The sequence below is a fragment of the Porites lutea genome, chromosome 5, assembly GCF_958299795.1.
Source record: "Porites lutea chromosome 5, jaPorLute2.1, whole genome shotgun sequence".
Lineage (NCBI taxonomy): Eukaryota > Metazoa > Cnidaria > Anthozoa > Scleractinia > Poritidae > Porites > Porites lutea.
This window is the reverse complement of record NC_133205.1, coordinates 33,404,338-33,422,749: the sequence shown is the minus strand read 5'-3', so window position 1 is coordinate 33,422,749 and position 18,412 is coordinate 33,404,338. Positions and strand designations below refer to the sequence as shown.

At 37.6% G+C, this 18,412-nt stretch overlaps 1 protein-coding gene across 1 annotated transcript in view; it reads left to right on the top strand.

Moving 5' to 3' along the window:
- Window positions 1–1,682: 1,682 nt before the first annotated feature.
- The window catches only part of LOC140938258 (uncharacterized), a 33,427-nt gene continuing 16,697 nt past the window's right edge, over window positions 1,683–18,412 (top strand). The window contains exon 1 of the mRNA XM_073387764.1: window positions 1,683–1,966. Within this exon, the coding sequence (XP_073243865.1) occupies window positions 1,793–1,966 (174 nt within the window). The 5' untranslated portion in view covers window positions 1,683–1,792. The remainder of the gene's footprint in view (window positions 1,967–18,412) is intronic.

The window sequence follows — 18,412 nt, the reverse complement described above, 5'->3', positions numbered from 1 at the left end:
TTACAAAAATATACCGATGTTGACAATGCGTTTTCTCAATAGACTCGATTTCCGCCGTCTTCCCGGGTCCGATAATCGAGCCTGTTTTCTCATTTTCTTGTTGCAAACTGGCCGGGAGAAAGTTGATAAACATTTCTAATTTCATTATATTGAAATGGGCAACTTGTTGTTATATATAATCCATTGGTAAATCGAAAGAATTCGGTTTCGATTCCCTGACACCAATATCTAGATACTAGATAAAAAAAATTATTTGCACTCGTGGTTTGTATGAATGGTCTCAATGGCTTATTTATTCGCATTTAAAAAGTTGGCCCCGTCAGCTCCTAGTCAGGAGTATGTTTTTGTTTTGTTGGAGAAATATCTTGACGAAGAAAAAGCAAAGTAAAATACATGGAGGACCTCGGAAACCATCACTGAGCAACCTTTCACTCGGTCTCACGGAGCAGCGCCGGCCACCTGACAGTTAGTGACTCTAACAAGCGAAGACGGGAACAACAGAGAACAACTAATTGAAATTAGTTGTTAAATTCATCATTAACATATAAACGGTACCCGCAGCTTCCCTTTTAGCCCTGGCTAAATCTATATATTGTATTAGCTCTAAACTAAGAGTTCGAAGAACAATTCCTTAATTAATCTGAACAATTCACGTACTCTCTAAATGCAAATAAAACAGCTATATTATGACTGTTTTTCTCGCAATTAACACTTCTCAGAGTTAAAATTTTATTAAAATAAAAACGAAAGTATTGTGGACAATTTAATTTTTTTTTATTACCATCAATATTAAATAAATAAGGTACCGTAATAAAACAAAGCTACATACTATAGTAAAACAAGCTAGCCATATAACTCTTTCCAAAAAGAAAAAAAAAAAAACACTAATAAAATTTTTTACGATTTATACAGCCAATGCGTATGCAATATTGTTGCAGACAAAGAAAACAAAACAAAACAAAAACTTAATACTTATTTCTGTATTTGGTGTGGTTTTCGGTTTTAATAGCGATTTCTCTTTCACACTGAATTTTAGTTTTCAGAAGAACAATGAAGACATCGAGTCACGGGGTCTCTAATTTGCTTCTAGGAAGGTGGACATAGCACCGTGCAGTTAGAAGATTGATGATTAAAAGCGTGAAAGCGTGTTGATTTCGGCTCGTAACCATATAATTTGCATAGCACTGGGTGTTAAGTTTTCAGAAGGTTTGAAGTTTCACCAGTGTAAGATATCACTCCAAAAACCTTTCACGGCAGCCGACTCTCAGAAAAATTATGATTGGTAGTTTCAGTAGGAAAGTTACAGGCCTCGCATTGAGGGAAAGTCTTTAAGTTCATTTTCCATAGACGTTGATTGCTAGGCCGATGACTGATATTACGTAAGAGCTTAAATTGGAAACTTCTTAGTTTGTTTTCAATGGGAACTTTAAACAGAAGATCATAAACGTCGCTAGTGGAGGACAGAAGGACTTTTCGAACTTGGCTGAAACGGTGTCGACGGTAAGCCATGTCACTATATGATTCATTTGTAGCCGATTGGTTACCGTCTAAAATGGCGTTTTTTTTCCTCGAAATCTAGAAGGTGCAGGGTACTCCATATCTACTTTTCTACTATTTTGGAAATGCCTAGTGGGCCCTTCTCTGTAAGTGGACGAAATCCAATTGTTTCACGTGTAGTATGTTTCATTTTTAACCACAGCTGCCAATATTCGAGTCACGTTATCAAAGCTGGGAGTATTAAATATATGTTTTTAAACCGTTGCACAAATATCATTTAGCGTTGACGCACGCTATGTTAGCATCTGCGATGTACCGTTTTCTTTTTGCAATGTGTAGTGTGTATGCATCTCTTCAACTATGCAGCGCTGATAACAACGAGGAACTAGAAGAGGGAACTCTGATGCATTGCTTGAAGACTTGCACTCCTGTTACCGAGGATTTCATTAGGACACAACAGGACTCCATGGTAAGATAATCAGAGTCTCATTTACAGGGCGAAACAATACTTAATGTGACCACTCCTTGGTTAATTTATTTATTTCATTCTATGAGGTTAAAAGTTTGCAAGTTTAGTAGTTTATAGACAAACCGATCATAAGGGACATACGGGACAGCTTGAATGTAATTTAGAACCGCGTTAGAATTACTTTGTAATGAGCCCTTTGCAAGGAAACGGTCACATGGTCCGAAAAACACCTTGCTGGATGGCAAACAACGCTGTAAGACCTTCAAAAGTAAGAATATCAGTTTTCGGAATGAAATAATCTTAGTTTTTCTTGCCTCGCTGCGTCGTTTGCCATCCAGCAAGCTGTTTTGGCCGTTTCGTGCAAAGAACCTCATTTATGTCCAGGATCGATCTTGTTAGCAAAAACTTGCTAGCAAATTGTTGTTTTCGCAATGTTAGCAAAAAAGGTTTAAAGAAAACTGCTATCAGAAAAAGTATAGAAGAAATAGCAAATGTCGCAAAAATCGCAAAAGTAAGAAGAATCTCTCTTGCAATGTGAAAAGATTGAGTAACATATATGGCAAAAATAGCAGAAATAAAAAATTTTTCAAAATTCTACTTTTACAAAGAGAAAAGGCGAAGAAGGGCTTGGTGAAGTTCGCAAATTTCGCAAAAATCGCAAAAGTAGCAAGAATTTTTCCTGCTATGTGAAAAGATTGAGCAACAAATATGGCAAAAATAGCAAGAACAACAAATTTCACAAAATTCTACACTTGGAAAGAGAAAAGGTCAAGAAGGGCTTCAGTAAGTCCGCAAATTTCGCAAAAATCGCAAAGGAACAAAAATTTTTCATGATATGTGAAAAGATTGAGCAACAAATATGGCAAAAATAGCAAGAATAACAAATTTAACAGAATTCTACCCTTAGAAAGGGAAAAGGGCAAGGAGATCCTCAATGCCACAAATTACGCTAGAGTAACAAGAATAGGCAAGAATTGTTGAAGGGTAAGAAAGGGGCCAAGAACACCTGCGCATCATTGTTTTTTCCTAATGCTAATGGTTATCTTAACTGAGATAAGTTCTTGTCCAGTAATTTTGTAATGCGTTCCATTTTCGCGAAAATGAAATCATCAGTTACAAACGTGACACTATTTATAATTACTGACAGTAGCAAAAAACTGTAATATCAATCTGTGTATGCTTCGTTCTTCCATCAACATACAGCTACAATGCATAAAAAGGAGTGTCGCCGACAGAAGGGGGAAAATTTTAAGCAATAAAAGGGGGTGGTAGCAGAATGTTTCCTGGCCAAGAACCCACCATAACAATCGTTCCAAAATATCAAGAATAGCACATTAGAGGAAAGAAAACGGACATTATACATGAATGCTGCTGTGAAATACCCAAAGATTTTAAAACAGGGATTGCCAGTGATTTGGTAATCCTTCCCTTTTAAATCAAGGATTATAGTTAAACAACAACCACCCTAAGGAATGTTATTTATATGCGTATGCCAATCCATTTATTTTAATTAACAATTGATCCAATTGTGCATTTATGTGTGCTTCGTTCTATTACTCTTGAATCATGAACAATTATAACAAAACCACCGAGAAAAGAGACCAAAAGACCTAGGCCATAGAAATACAAAACGTCATACCGTGATTGCTTCACTTACAACCTCAGATTTAAGAAATACTCTTTGTGTTTAAAGCCATAAAAAACCCCCAAAATGAAAATTACATTGTCACAGATACAGTCTGACCCATTATTGGCATACTGTAGAACACTAGATTGCTACTAAGAAAGCGCTATAACAAGCCTACTGTCACAATTATTTGCCAATTTTTTTAAACTGAATTTTATTGAACCCGGGGTAAATAAGTGTACTCGCCACTGCTGTTAATTATACAACCCAAAGTAAAGACTTTACTATCGGTGTTTGAAACGAAAACCCTAACCCTTATCCACCCTTCCCCTCCCTCTTCTCCCAGAAAAGCCCCTCTACAGATTCTGCTATTGACGTTCACTAAATGTAGCCAGTAGCCGTTGTCTACAACTTAGTTTATTTTTTTTTTCTTGCTATTTCTGCGATATTTGTTACTAGGTGTTTTTACTTACCAAGAAAAATCCTTGTTACTTTGGCGTTTTTTGCCACTTTTGAGGACATTTCGGGGCCCTTCTTGGCTTCTTCTCTTTCTAAGTCTTGATTCTTGTCAGATTTGTTATTTTTGCGATTTTTGCGATATTTGTCTTGGGTGTTTTTAGCTAGCATGAAAAATCCTTGTTACTTTTGCGATTTTTGCGGACATTTCGGGGGCCTTCTTGGCTTCTTCTTTTTCTAAGTCTTGAATGTTGTTACATTTGTAGTTGTTTTTGCGATTTTTGCGATATTTGTCATGGGTATTTTTAGCTAGTAACAAAAATCCTTGTTACTTTTGCGATTTTTGCGACATTTGCGATATTTGTCATGGGTGTTTTCAGCTGGTATGAAAAAGTCTTGCTACTTTTGCGATTTTTGCGATACACTTTAAGGACATTTCGGGGCCCTTCTTGGCTTCTTTTCTTTGTATGTCTGGAATTTTGTTACATTTGTTATTTTTGCGATATTTGCGATATTTCTTATGGATATTTTTAGCTAGCAAGAAACTTAGTCCATGTTACTTTTGCGATTTTTGCGATATCTGAAGACGTTTCGGGACCCTTCTTGGCTTCTTTTTTCCTAAGTCTTGATTCTTGTTAGATTTGTTATTTTTGCAATATTTGCGATATTTATCATGGGTGTTTTTAGCCCGCAAGAAAAATCCTTGTTATTTTTGCGGTTTTTGCGATATTTGCGGACATTTCGGGGCCCTTCTTGGTTTCTTTTTTTTGTAAGTCTAGAATTTTGATAAATTTTTTATTTTTTGTAATTTTTGCGATATTTGTCATGGCTTGTTTTAGCCCGCAAGAAAAATCCTTGTTATTTTTGCGATATTTGCGGACATTTCGGGGCCCTTCTTGGTTTCTTTTTTTTGTAAGTCTAGAATTTTGTTAAATTTGTTATTTTTGCGATATTTATCACGGGTGTTTTTAGCCCGCAAGAAAAATCCTTGTTATTTTTGCGGTTTTCGCGATATTTGCGGACATTTCCGGGCCCTTCTTGGTTTCTTTTTTTTGTAAGTCTAGAATTTTGTTAAATTTGTTATTTTTGCGATTTTTGCGATATTTATCACGGGTGTTTTTAGCCCGCAAGAAAAATCCTTGTTATTTTTGCGGTTTTTGCGATATTTGCGGACATTTCCGGGCCCTTCTTGGTTTTTTTTTTCGGTAAGTCTAGAATTTGTTAAATTTGTTATTTTTGCAATTTTTGCGATATTTGTCATGGGTGTTTTTAGCCCGCAAGAAAAATCCTTGTTATTTTTGCGGTTTTTGCGATATTTGCGGACATTTCGGGGCCCTTCTTGGTTTCTTCTTTTTGTAAGTCTAGAATTTTGTTAAATTTGTTATTTTTGCGACTTTTTCGATATTTATCACGGGTGTTTTTAGCCTGCAAGAAAAATCCTTGTTACTTTTGCGGGTTTTGCGATATTTGCCGACATTTCGGGGCTCTTCTCGGCTTCTTTGCTTTCTAAGTCTTAATTCTTGTTAGAATTGTTAATTTGCGATTTTTGAAATATTTGTCACGGGTGTTTTCAATTAGCAAGAAAAATCCTTGTTACTTTTGCGATTATTTCGATATTTGCGGACATTTCGGGGTCCTTCTTGGCTTCTTTCTTTAAAGTCTTGATTCTTGTTAGATTTGTTATCTGACATGCAGTTAAATGTAACATTAAATTCGGCACATGTGAAATTCGACGTTTTAAAAGGTCGCGGGGGATACTTTGGGCTAATTGTTATGCATTTATTTCGTATACACGAAGTGCAACGACTGATATCGACACACACATACACAAAAAAGACTTCCCAATTTGATAAAACTATGGCTTGAACCATCGCTGTAAAGCGCGATCCACCACATTAAAATGATACGAATTACAATAATAATAATTATTAATATTAACAAATGCTAACAACAACAAAAACAACAACAACAACAGTTTATTCAACGAAAACGCGAGGCTGGCGAGGCGGCAGCATTATAGTGCCGATGCACGAAGAATTGTACAGACGAAAAACAAAAAAAAACTCGACTGACGCGTAAAGTAAGGTAACAAATCGCTAACACAAGAACTAATCAGAGCCCGCGGTTTTGTGTATGACGTCGTCATATCATTGGTGTTTTAGTGGTATAGTTGTTTATCTGTTCATCCAGGCGGTCGTTACTTCTTTTGACGTTCGCGCTGGGCATTTCAGATGGGCAAAAAACACGAGTTTCAAATGTTTTTGTGCTATTTTAAATTGTGCCTAGTTTAATAGATTGGAGTTTATATTTGAGCCAGCGCGTTCTAAGCGAGCGAACTCAGAAGTGAACCAGTGTGTTGTTATCGGGGAGAGTGCCAGTTATCGGGAATCAGATAAATCTATTCAAAATAAAGAAGCAAATCTGAGATCAAACTAGTACACTAAACCGGCTAGTTTGCCACAGTTTAGACTCGGGCTCGGGCTTTAACAGCTCATATCTGAACCAGGGCGTTAAAAAGAAAGAAAAAAACAACAACAACAACAACAAAATGCAAGCGAAGAAGCACATAAGTGTACCACGTTCTCAGGCCCATAGGAAAGAAGTTGAAAGTGAGAGGGCACGACGTTGTGGGCCGAGACCCCTTCCCCCCCCCCCCTGCCAAATCTTGAAAGTCTAAACAGTCAAACCTCGTTAATACGGACACCGAGGGGGCCATTGAAAGTGCCCGTATTAATAAAGTGGATGTCCGGGTTTTGCTCTAATGCAGACTGGGTCATTTATTAAACACTTTTACATAAATAAATATAGTTTATATCCACTATCAGGCTATCTTCAAGCGATGTTTAACCCCCATGTATTGCAGTAGAAAAACAACAACAACAACAGCAATACTGTGAACTGCTACGTAACATGCATTTGAATACCTAGTCTGAAATGACGACAATTTGCCAGTATAGTACAGATATTATAGACAGGCTGTACCAGACGATAGAAAAAAAAGGACCGGTCGGTGTCCGCGCTCCGAATGTCCACTCAAAATTGCTAGATTACTGCAGTGGAGGTTATGGAATTTTTATAAACCAATATGTCCACCGTAGTTGAAAATATAGTGGTTTCCATCAGTACTAAAAATTAGCTAAATGTTTTTACGTAGGTCGACTTCTGAAAAGTGCCCATATTTTGACAACCTGCGAGAGTTTTAAGTGTAAAAGTCGTTAGCAACATCAGTTTGTTCCGGTATTCCTTGTATATAGACATCAGCACGCAAAAGGTTGTTAATCCTTATTTTCTTTTTTTTTTTTTTGCGTCATGATAGACCTAAGGTAAGTCTTGATTCTTTGTTAGGCACTGAGAGAACTTTCACCCATTTGTGGCAGGCATAACTATAATATCTGTTTCACTGAAACTGTTGCAGTCTCACTCAATGAATCAGGTCCATTTGCATTAAGAAATTCTGTTATGGATGACACAGAGGTTATGGCACTTTCCCGAGCATATATATTCTAAATAGTAAGACGTTCTTTGCTCATATCTGAACAATAAAAGTTTCAGGTTGATAATGGAGAACTTGAAAAATCGCCTCCAGAAACCGTCTTGAAAAGCAAGTTTTCGAGATTCGTATAATAGATTTTAGGGACGTAGCGTGAGATTTTGAAGGTGTACGTAAGGGAAAAAAGTTAGAAGGCCGAAGGCGCTCCAAAGTAGGGGTTCTGCATGGGGACATACTCCCCAGAAAAGTTTTAAATTTAGGGACACGGAAATGCTATTTCCTGCTTTATCCACAGGACATTTTAGTAAATACGAAAGAAAATGCAAATGGTTAGAATATATGTTACCCATTTCTAACGTTTTCGCTAAGGTACAAAGTTAACGGAAAAAAAAGGTAAAACAGTAACGCCATCATGGAAATTACAAGAAAGGATCATCAGTAGCCTGCATGACAGCCGTCTCTCCTCGTGTTCCTGGCGAGACATCCGGGCTAGTGATGAGGAGCGAGGAAAGACGGCTGTGTGGGCTAGCTAAGGGCGAGACAGAAGTTTAAACAGACTTGAGAGGTAAAAATTTAGCCGTAACAACATATTCTGTAAAATCGAAGAGGGAATTGCGTTGTGTTATTCCCTCAGTATTTTCGACTGTAAAGTGGTCAATCCTCCCCCCCCCGCGCTCATTTCTACCACCCTTTTTTCATCGGTCAGCGAGCTACATTGGTAACTTAACTCGTGTTTTAGTAGACAAATTTCTTCATGTGTGCGACCTACACTGTACAGATTATCTTGTATATTGTGCGAAGATTATATTGTGCAAAGGTGAGGTTACTCTCATGGTGCTGGCCGATTTCTCTAAAGCGTTCGACACAGGTAACTACAAGGTTCTTATCAACGCTTGGTTTCTCGAAGTCTTTTCTGCGCTGGTTGAATAGCTACTTGAGTCACCGATGGCATTTCGTAGAGATCGATGATCGTAAATCTGAACCAGTGAACGTATGTTTCCGTGTGCCTCAAGGGTCGATCCTGGCCCAATGTTATTTAATCTCTACGTTTCCGTTTCTCTACTCCAGCCGCCCAGCTCCTGAGCTACAAAGATGTGCCCAAGAACTAAACTCCACACTAAACACTGTGAGCTCCTGGTCTAATGACTCCCATCTAGCACTTAATTCGAAGAAGACAAAGACGATGTTGCTATCCACAAGCCAGATGTCACATGTACAAAGTTTAGATAAGAATCGACCAGCTATTACAATCTCAGACAGTACATTAGAATATGTAAATGTACGTAAGCTTCTTGGTGTCCATTTCCACCGGCATCTTAAATGGGATGAGCACGTGCAAGCAACGTGCAAGAGATGTTACGGGACAATACAAATAATAAGAAAACTTAAGAACTTTGCTGGTTACAGACTCAGAAAGCACTTAGTGGAGTCACTGGTGCTGTCAAAACTTACCTATTGTGACACTGTCTATTACCCTTTACCGGAATTTCAACTAAAACGTTTACAACGTGTCCAGCTAGTAGCTGCTAGTTTTGTCCTGAATAGGTATATAAATGACATAAACGATATTATTAAGATAGGGTGGTTACCAGTAAGACAGCGAAGAGATTTCCACGTTCTCAAACTCGCTCACCAGGCTTTGTACTCCCCCAGCTGGCCGTCTTACGTACCACTAGATACAGTTAAACATCTGCGATCTTTGTGGTCAGGAGCGGCAACAAGATTAATTATGCCGATGGAGAGGGGCACTTTTCAAGACTCTGCTGCCAAGTTATTTAATGTCCTTCCGGCAAATATTAGAAACTGTAGCGATTTCAAAGTATACTGTAGGGAAGTTAATGCCTATCTATTAAATGACATTTGTAAATAGTCTGTAAATTGCACATAGGTTTGTATTACTATTACTAATCTTTATAACATTTTTATTTTTTATACAATATACTTTTATAGTCCGATATTTTTGCTTTTTAGATTTCAATTCAATGTTTTTTTTTTTTGTAATATATTATAGTTTTTCATTTTTTATATTGTAGTTTTTGACAGGTGAAGAGCCTCTAGGTGGATACACTGTTAATAAACCATTATTATTATTATTATTACTCCACACATTTTCTCAGATCGGATTTTTTTCCGTCGTTGGCACTTAGTGATAGCTACAATTGGTAACAAAACCCTGAAATCTTTTACTAAAATGATGCTGAGAACAATAATTATATTTAGTTAAAAGTCGCCCTTTAAAGTAGTAGCCTCCTTAATGGTAATGTGCTTCTTCCTGTTTTTTTTTTTGTTTGCTGTTTGTTTGTTTCTTTTTTTTGTTATTAGAGGCAGATCTAAATAATAGGTCAGGTAGCGTTGAAAAACAAGAGCCACCTCTCCCTCCTCCCAAACAAATACCTTATTGAGTCGCAAGAAAACCAATAGAAATAGTAAACAAACCGCTGGTAAATGATAAATACGATTAGTTTACGGTGAAAATTTTGTCCACTTTGAATTAAGGTCAAGCAATGTATCGTTTGTGTCTGAAGAGGCCCTTTATATATTTCATCTTCCCACCCGAACAAAATACAACCCACCCCCCCTCCCCCCCACACATTATTATTATTATTATTATCATTATCATTATCATTATCATTATCATTATCATTGTCATTATCATTATCATTATTATTATAAATAATAATTATTATTATCATCATCTTAAGTTTATTTTTCAGTTACGCTCGTGCGTACGGGGGTACAGGTAGCTTTGAAAGTTTAAACTTTTAAGTGGAAACTAAAAATGCTCCTAAGAACATATTCGCAGGTGTAAGGCTGTGTTCTGAATCATTCCGTTGAGAACTAACAACCTGACAGCTGTTGTGTTACGAGATACATAACCGAAAATATGCATGGAGAGGATTTGAGTTTGTTTTGTGCATATTTTATCCCTAAATTACATATTCTTACAAGTTATATGTATGTTCCAAAATTTTCAATTTCAAGCAGAGAAAAAGTGGGTGAGGCAGTTTAGAGGACCCTATAAAATAAATTAAAAGCCTATATTCAATTCCATGGTGAAAAATATAGCTGTGAATTTCTAAGTTCCTTTTTTATGTGAATCGAATTTTTTTTAACGACTTGCCACTTGCATTGTAGTGTCAGTTAAGAAGGTGTCGGTAGTTTGATATTCAAAAGAAATTAGTAGTATGTGGAAGATTTTAAGTTAGATTGAACAAGAAATTTAAATATTGGCAATATAAGAGATAACATTCATAATAAATTATTCTTTCGAAATTCTAAATTCAGTTTGAGAGCATGAACACACAAGAAAACCAAGTATTTTGCCAGCGTAGTCCCTAGGCGTTTTCAGCGCGGTCAATCCTGGTGGACTCTACCGTGAGCTGTGACGGGTCAAGAGAGAACGACTAGGGACTTGGCTGGTATTTTGCATGTTTATGAGAATTAAGCACAATTTTTAAAAATAAAATTTAGAATAGAGAAAGGAGTCATGGGCAGAGTTATATGGCGGCGTGTAAAGGCGGGTAATTGTTGACAGTTCATTAGCCATCTGGCAACCGTCAACAGTGGACTGAAATATAAACCGGTGAAATTCATGCTGTCATATGAATGTCGTGGTTTCACCGATTAAGCAATGGAAAAGCCTAAAAGGAGACAATTTAATATTTGGCTCGTGTCATATTGAAAGAAAGAGTCGCTTGAGTGGTGAATATAACAGTTTTCAACCTGTTTTTTAGGTGGATGAAAATAAAGGAATAAAACACATGTACATATTATGTAGATAAATAAATAAATGAGTAAGTAGATATCTACTCGTTCAACTGGGAGCCAACGCGAAAACGGGTTTTAAATTAAATTGTCAAGCAAGAGTCGAATTGTCTATGAAGCTAGTAAACATTTGTCCGGACATGGCATGTTCTGCCTGGCGGGAAAGGCGGGTACACGTGCTGTGTTTCTTTTTTGCATATTAATAAATGTCTGAAAAATAACCAGGTGGCACCAGTAGCAACTTCTTAGCAACAGAGAACTGCGCATTGATGATTTTACTAGTATGTGAAGCCAGTTAGGCCGATGTCGAAAAGAAAAAACAAAAAAAAACAAGCCATGTCGACTTCTGCAATCTACCGTATCACGTTCGTTGTATGCTTGATTTTCCGCATAGAATTCCCACTATGCAATGGCGATAAAGATCTAAACGATTACGGACCTGAAAAGAAAACTATACAGCAGTGCTTTGGGACTTGTTTTCATTTTCCCGTGTCAGATGTTACCAATACCAAGGTAGGAAATCAATTTTCTCTTAGGAAGGATATAATCAAAAAACCGGAGACGTGGTCAAAACGTTCAAAACGAGAAACGCGCTGAAATTATGTTTATAAATTAAAAGCATTAGAAAAAACCCATTCTGTTTGCCATAAAGTTTTAGGGACTAACAAGCAATACTGAACTACTCTGGCTTTTTAATGCCACCCTTCACAATTCAGAGAATTTTCTTTTTCTTCTTCAGCACTAAGTAAATAAATAATAAGTAAATAAGTAAATGAAATATATTTCTATAAATTGACAAAGGAAGAAAGCAAGCAGGAAAGAATAAATTGCACGCATTTTAGGCATCCTACTGATGAACAGTTGTGACATGTAGATATATATTTTTTAACAACTATTATAATTCGTAGTCTGTCTACTTTGAATATATATGTAATCGCGTGGGTACGGGGCCAATTAAAGATAGATTTTACGAATATCTTTAAAGTTTTCACAAAACTGTCCAAAATTTCGCACAAAACAAATAACATTCTCAAACTGTACAAAGTTCAGAAGAGGAAAATCTTTTACATAGTTAATCGGAAGGCATAAGATACAGAACATAAAACGCGAAATTCATTCGTTTCTTAAAAATGAAACTAAAAGCAACTTAGTGTTATTTATCTTTGTTTACCCTAGTTGTAGTTAGTATCCTAGCGCGTAAAAATTTCTACATCAATGAAACAACTAAAACAAATTGACCAAATAAGCATTTAGAACTGCTCGATCGGATCCAATATCCTCTTTCCTACCGTAAAAATTGTAAGTACTGAGACAGATTAGATGGTCTCAGAAGACGCTTTAGTGATTCTGGCAAGGCGATGCAAAGAAAAACAAAGGGCCAGTTATTTAAACTAAGTTTAGCCAGTGTTTAACAACTTGACCGCGTTCTGAGCTATTTTCAGTTTGCCGAACACTTTTTCGTCAACAGCGTTTATCATGAACAGTTTGATGAAAGCATATGGCGTAGACTAGATTAGCATTAGCCTTCTTAAAATAACCCACTAAGAAAGAGGTTTGGCAGTGAAAAGATTCAGTCCTAAACCGCGGTCTAAGTTCATATACTTCGTTTAAATAACCGTCCCAAAGATTCTAACTAATGTTTTCTGTGAAAAAATATTCATAATTTTATAAAGGTACGTACAGTAGAAATAGCTGTAGTGTGCGATTTTTGTTTTAATCTTTGCCAGTAACTTTAAAGGGAAGCCTTTATGTCTATAGATAGAGGGTATCGGCCAAGTTCTGCTCTACAGGCTATTTTTTCTGTGTACCATGGAACATTCAATATTTGTTTGCAAAATTTAATGTGAACTTGTTCAATTATACTTTTATCAAAATGTGTCTTTTTGACAGTAGTTCTGGTCCCCATATTTTTCACAACCGTAAGGTATTATAGGCTTTACAAGGGCATCGAAAAGTTTATTACTTGTCTCCACCAATGAAGTATCAATGTTAGAGATCCAGTAATCATTTAATCGTGGAGAACATGATGGTAGACTCTTTGCTAAGAATTTAAGAGCCGCTGTCTGTAAATAGGGAGCTTAAGCAAAGACGTTTTTGAGCGACGTACGTCAACCGGAAGTGAGGCCTTCTTCTCTTTTATATGCCTTGACTCAACCTCGTCCCCAGGGCTTTTCCCTCAAAAAATGGGTGGGGCGGGAAAAGGCCCTGACATCGGCTGGTCACGTGTACAGCCTAAATATTCCTGAGAAGCTAATTTATATGCAACCCGCTGGTTTTGCGCTGACAGAAGGGAGCAACAATGGAAGACAATAACATCGCGAACTATGTCAATATTTTCGCGTGTGTGTGATTCAAAAGCTTAAGATCCATTTAACGGCGCATTATTCAAATGCTGGAAGCTTATGAAAGGGCAGACGGGCTCCACGTTGTCACGTACAAAATATGTCAAATGCTTCAGCGTTGAGACAAGCTGTTATGTCCCACTGTTATCGACTAGTACTTCGACTAAACTTCATCGTGACTGTGGAATTACTGAACGATCAAGCGGGAAGTGATTTTGTCCAATGTCAAACAAAAATGCGGGCCTTTGCCGTCAGGATCTGCATTGAATTTAAACAAATTGAACTTAATTGAAATAGAATTGTTCATCAAAATGCTTTATGAAGTCTGGTCTTCTGTACAACCCGACCATCAAACAAACAAATCTCCGCGCCGGATGCAAGTCAGCCCTCCAACCAGGAACGATGACAGGTCGCCGATCTGAAACATTTGAAGAACTCTTATATCTTTTCTCTTCCGAGGATAAGTACAAAGGATTTTCCTTATATCAAAGGGAAGATTGACTGATCGATTGGAATCAACTACAGCTCTGTCAATTTTAAATAGACCCAAGGTTTTTTTGTTGCCAGTCGTTTGATCGCAGAGGTCAATGAATTTTTAAATGATACAGGTCATACAGGATAAGTCTAAACCAACGCGTGTCGCTATGATATGGCTGAGAGTTAAGGTGAATAGAACTAGGCTGTGTACGGCGGTCCACTTCGCAAGAAGTGAAATAAAATATCAGAAGAGTCGAGAAAGCGGACTTTTCCATTACAACCTTTATGCACGTACGATAGCTTGTTTGTCATTTATGCCCCTCTATAAACAGAAGTTTTACAAATGTTACTCGCTGTCCCCTTCATAGAAATAGGAGGAAAGCAAAAAATTACCATAGCCAGTATCTGTGACAAAAAGGAAACCTTGTAAAACTTTTCGTTAATCGTCAAGAGATATGAAACTGAGGTCACCCAAGATCGCGCGCTGTGAGGTTACGCATAATTTTAGCTTTTCACATGGCGCTAATTTATTACACCCAGGATTTTAGGGTGTACGAGGAGACACGTGACCAGCCGATGCCAGGGCCTTTTCCCGCCCCACCCATTTTTTGAGGGAAAAGCCCTGGGGACGAGGTTGGCCTTGACTCTAACAAATTTGTATTGCTAAGTTTCCTTTCTCTTATAAAAACGATTTGCCCGAGACTTTGAACCAATCCACTGCCCAATGATGCAAAAAGTCCACTTCCGGTTGACGTCCGTCGCTCAAAAACGCTGTTGCTTAAGCTCTCTAATATCGAGAATTTTCCGTCAAAACTGGAATTTTCGAAATTCTTCCCATTCATGCAGTCAGATAAAACACTTTGGTGAAAAGTTTCGAAAATCACAATTAGAGTTTCCAAAGAATTTTCTTTTTTTTGAGAAAACCGGCAGCAAGTGAATGCTGCCCCACACCATATAGTCGCCGGTCCAAAACCGTAGTATACCATTTTCAAAGCCCTCGGGAAGAAAAGCGGTTCAAGGAAATAAGTTCATCTTTGACCGATAAGTAGACATCCCAGTTACAGTACTGTTTGGTAAAAATATTGCAAGATAATGCATTTTTTACTCAGCTAAAAACCGCCCGAAGATTCCTATCTTCAACGCTTTCATAAACAATGACAATTTGCGAAACTTTGAAGGAGAAAATCACGGCTTGGTATATAAAATTCCGGGGCGAAAGTGACAAGATGTTACTTGATTTTATTTTTCCATTTAGAGGAGGATTTGGAATCCCAGATCGGTCTAGCTAGCTAAACCAACAGAAACATTCCAGTGCACGAACTTCTACTTGTGTCATCCAACAGGCGTGAAGAAAGGCTTCATTAAAGGGGAAGCGCTCAGGCTTCTAAGGACTAATTCCTCGCAGATCACATTTTAGAAGAATATCAGAAATTTTCAAAACCGGCTGTTAGGAAGTGGCTACCCTGCCGCTATTTTTAGAAAGTACCTCTCAGAGGTAAAATTTGCTGTACAGGAAAACAGCCGTACAACAGAGAAACAAATCCGCACGTAAAAAACTTCTACCTTTTGTTACGCAATACCACTCGGCTTTACCTAGCCCGAAGAGAATACTAATGGGGAAATGACATCTTATACAAAACCAGCAACGGCTAAGAGAAATCTTCAAGGAACCTCCCCTCATATCTTATCGCAAGGGAAAATCTCTTAAAAGTACCTTTTAGTTAGAGCGAAGCTCTGAAGGCCATATAACTTCCAATACGACTAAGTGTAGCAGTCGTGTGATGCCTGTCGCCTATTTTAATCAGTAAGGTTAGTTCTAATGCTCATCCCACTCTAATGGATTGTGAATTTCGCTCAAATGCTTGAAATGATGTTTCACATAAATTGAACGTCACATACAATCGATTCTCTTCTTTTATAAGTTTTGTTTTGGGCGCCTTTTTTGCGGGAGGGAATCGATGGCGGTGATAAGTGGTAAGCAAATGTATAAAAAAGGGGAGCAAATAAGGAAAAACGTGTGGGAACATGGGAACATAGGCAATCTTGGAAGGGAACAAGGGAGCAAGGACTCCCCCCACCTCCCACCCACTGGGAGACCCAAGGTTAAAGTGTAGTATCAATACCGACATAATTTCATACTGGCATAACGAAAGCGGAATGCTAAAAATGTATCTACAGTATCTCAAATCAAGAATTTGTCGATAAGGTGCATCTGAAAGTTTGTTTCCTTCGATAAAAACCCGCTACTGAGGGGCAACTGGTCAACAAAATGCTTTCAATCTATTAAACATTATTCCCCCTTTTTGCTCCCAAAACAAAAATACAAAATAGTGTTTGGCCGAAAGAAAAAGTTTATTGAAAATAGTGAAAAGATACAAAAATAACGAGCTGAAAGACGCGGTAAAGCTACGAATCACACTAACTGCTACAACTATCATAATCATAATTACATACAATCTAAAATACGGGAGGGTAGAAGGGGAAAAAGGTAGACAGGAAATCGACGCGAACGAATCAGCACGGTACAACTATTGAACTAAAAGGAAGACAATGAATGGTACCCTGGAATACAATTAATTTATAGCTGAAATACAATACTGGCTGAACCTATTACATAAGCCAGATCAACTATCCAGGCCAGAGCAATTATCTATTTTTAAATGGAATGTGAAATACTCAAATTGACACAAAATGGTCGTACAAAAGGTAATATTTTTGAAACAAACAACTGAAGAGCGTTTCGCCTCTTCTTAAACTACGTTATTGAACTGGCCAAGAAAGTGCTCCAATTTACCTCTTATGAACTTTACCGGCAAATTTATCATCAGTGAACTTAAAGGAACCATTTGATGTAAGTCATTACCTGAGTAAAACCTTGCGACTAGTTTGTAGCGGAGCTCCTTGCGCGCGCGAAGCTCGCGCGAGCTGAGCACCATAACTAAGACAATTTGGTAAAATATCCATCCGAGAAATTTTGGTTATGACGTCAGCGTACGTCCGTCCATACGGACTTTCCGGGCAGTGGAAAGTAGTCCACATGGACTCTTGGGGTAGGGGAAAATAGAATTTTGTGGCGGGAAATAGCATGGCGCAACGTCGGGCAATTATATAGCGCAACTGGTTTTGAAAAAGAAATTTTAAAGCAACTTAGCAAATAGATTTTTCGACAGAGCCTTTATAACTTTTTATTACAACTTACGAAAGCTTTTATGTCAACAAACAACAGCAGAGAGATTTTAGCATGTATACGACAGGTTTTAAGCAGAGAGCAAAGAGAAGGTGAACGGCAGAGCGCAAGAGTCGACACGCGTAGAGCAAGCGAAGACGATCGCCAAAGAGAGCGCGTTAGAAGTAGAAGAATAAGACAAAATTTTAGCGAAGAAAGTCGGCAAGTAGAGAGAGTCAGGGCGAAAAGAAGGAGAGAAAATTATAGTGAAGAATGTCGGAAAGCAGAACGAGACAGCTGGAATGAATAGACAAAGGCAACACGAGAGAGAAATACAAAGGCAAAGAGAACGGAAGCAAAATAATGACGTAATGACAGAAAGTGTTGTGTTGATGTCACTATGGCCCCGCGCTATTATTATAAACATTTTGAATTCAAACTGATCTCGGACGCGAAAATTCAGCCAGTCATTTAAAAATACATGCAGGGAAGACAGAGGCTTTTCACTTTTCTCACCATAGTCTTGCGTTGATCACGCTCTACGACCGTCCAATATTTATGCTCTGATTGGTGAAAATTAGACAGGTGAGTTCAAGCAGAAAATTTATGCACCATCTTGAAACTTGTTTATTTTGACAGCTGAAGCTGACAGTTTTTTGTCAACTTGTGATGTTTTTTACTGTGTGTCTTTAAAAATGAAACTTAAAGCTACTTAGTGTTATTTATCTCTGTTGAGCATAGTTATTAATAGTTACTACACTGATGCATAAAATCAAAATACTGCGTTAGGTAACAGATGGATTGCGTCTTAGTTACGTTGCTCTAGAGTTCTGAAGTACATATCTGTTTCTGCGGGGGCATAAACTCGCTCGTTCGTTTCGCCTGTTTAGGCTACAAAGCTCTTTTTTGCAAGTGATGAACTTTCCATAAAGACAAAGATTACATTTTTTGCTAATGTTGCTTTAGGGTTTACATTTCTTGAAAACTTTCCATTTTATCTGTAAAGGTTTCTTAGAGTCTTGTAAAGTCCAAATATAATTCGAGAGTTCCGTCTCATTTCTTCTGTTCGAACGTCGAAAGAAGGACTCACTGATGATTTCTGTAACGTTCCTTAAAGTTTGTT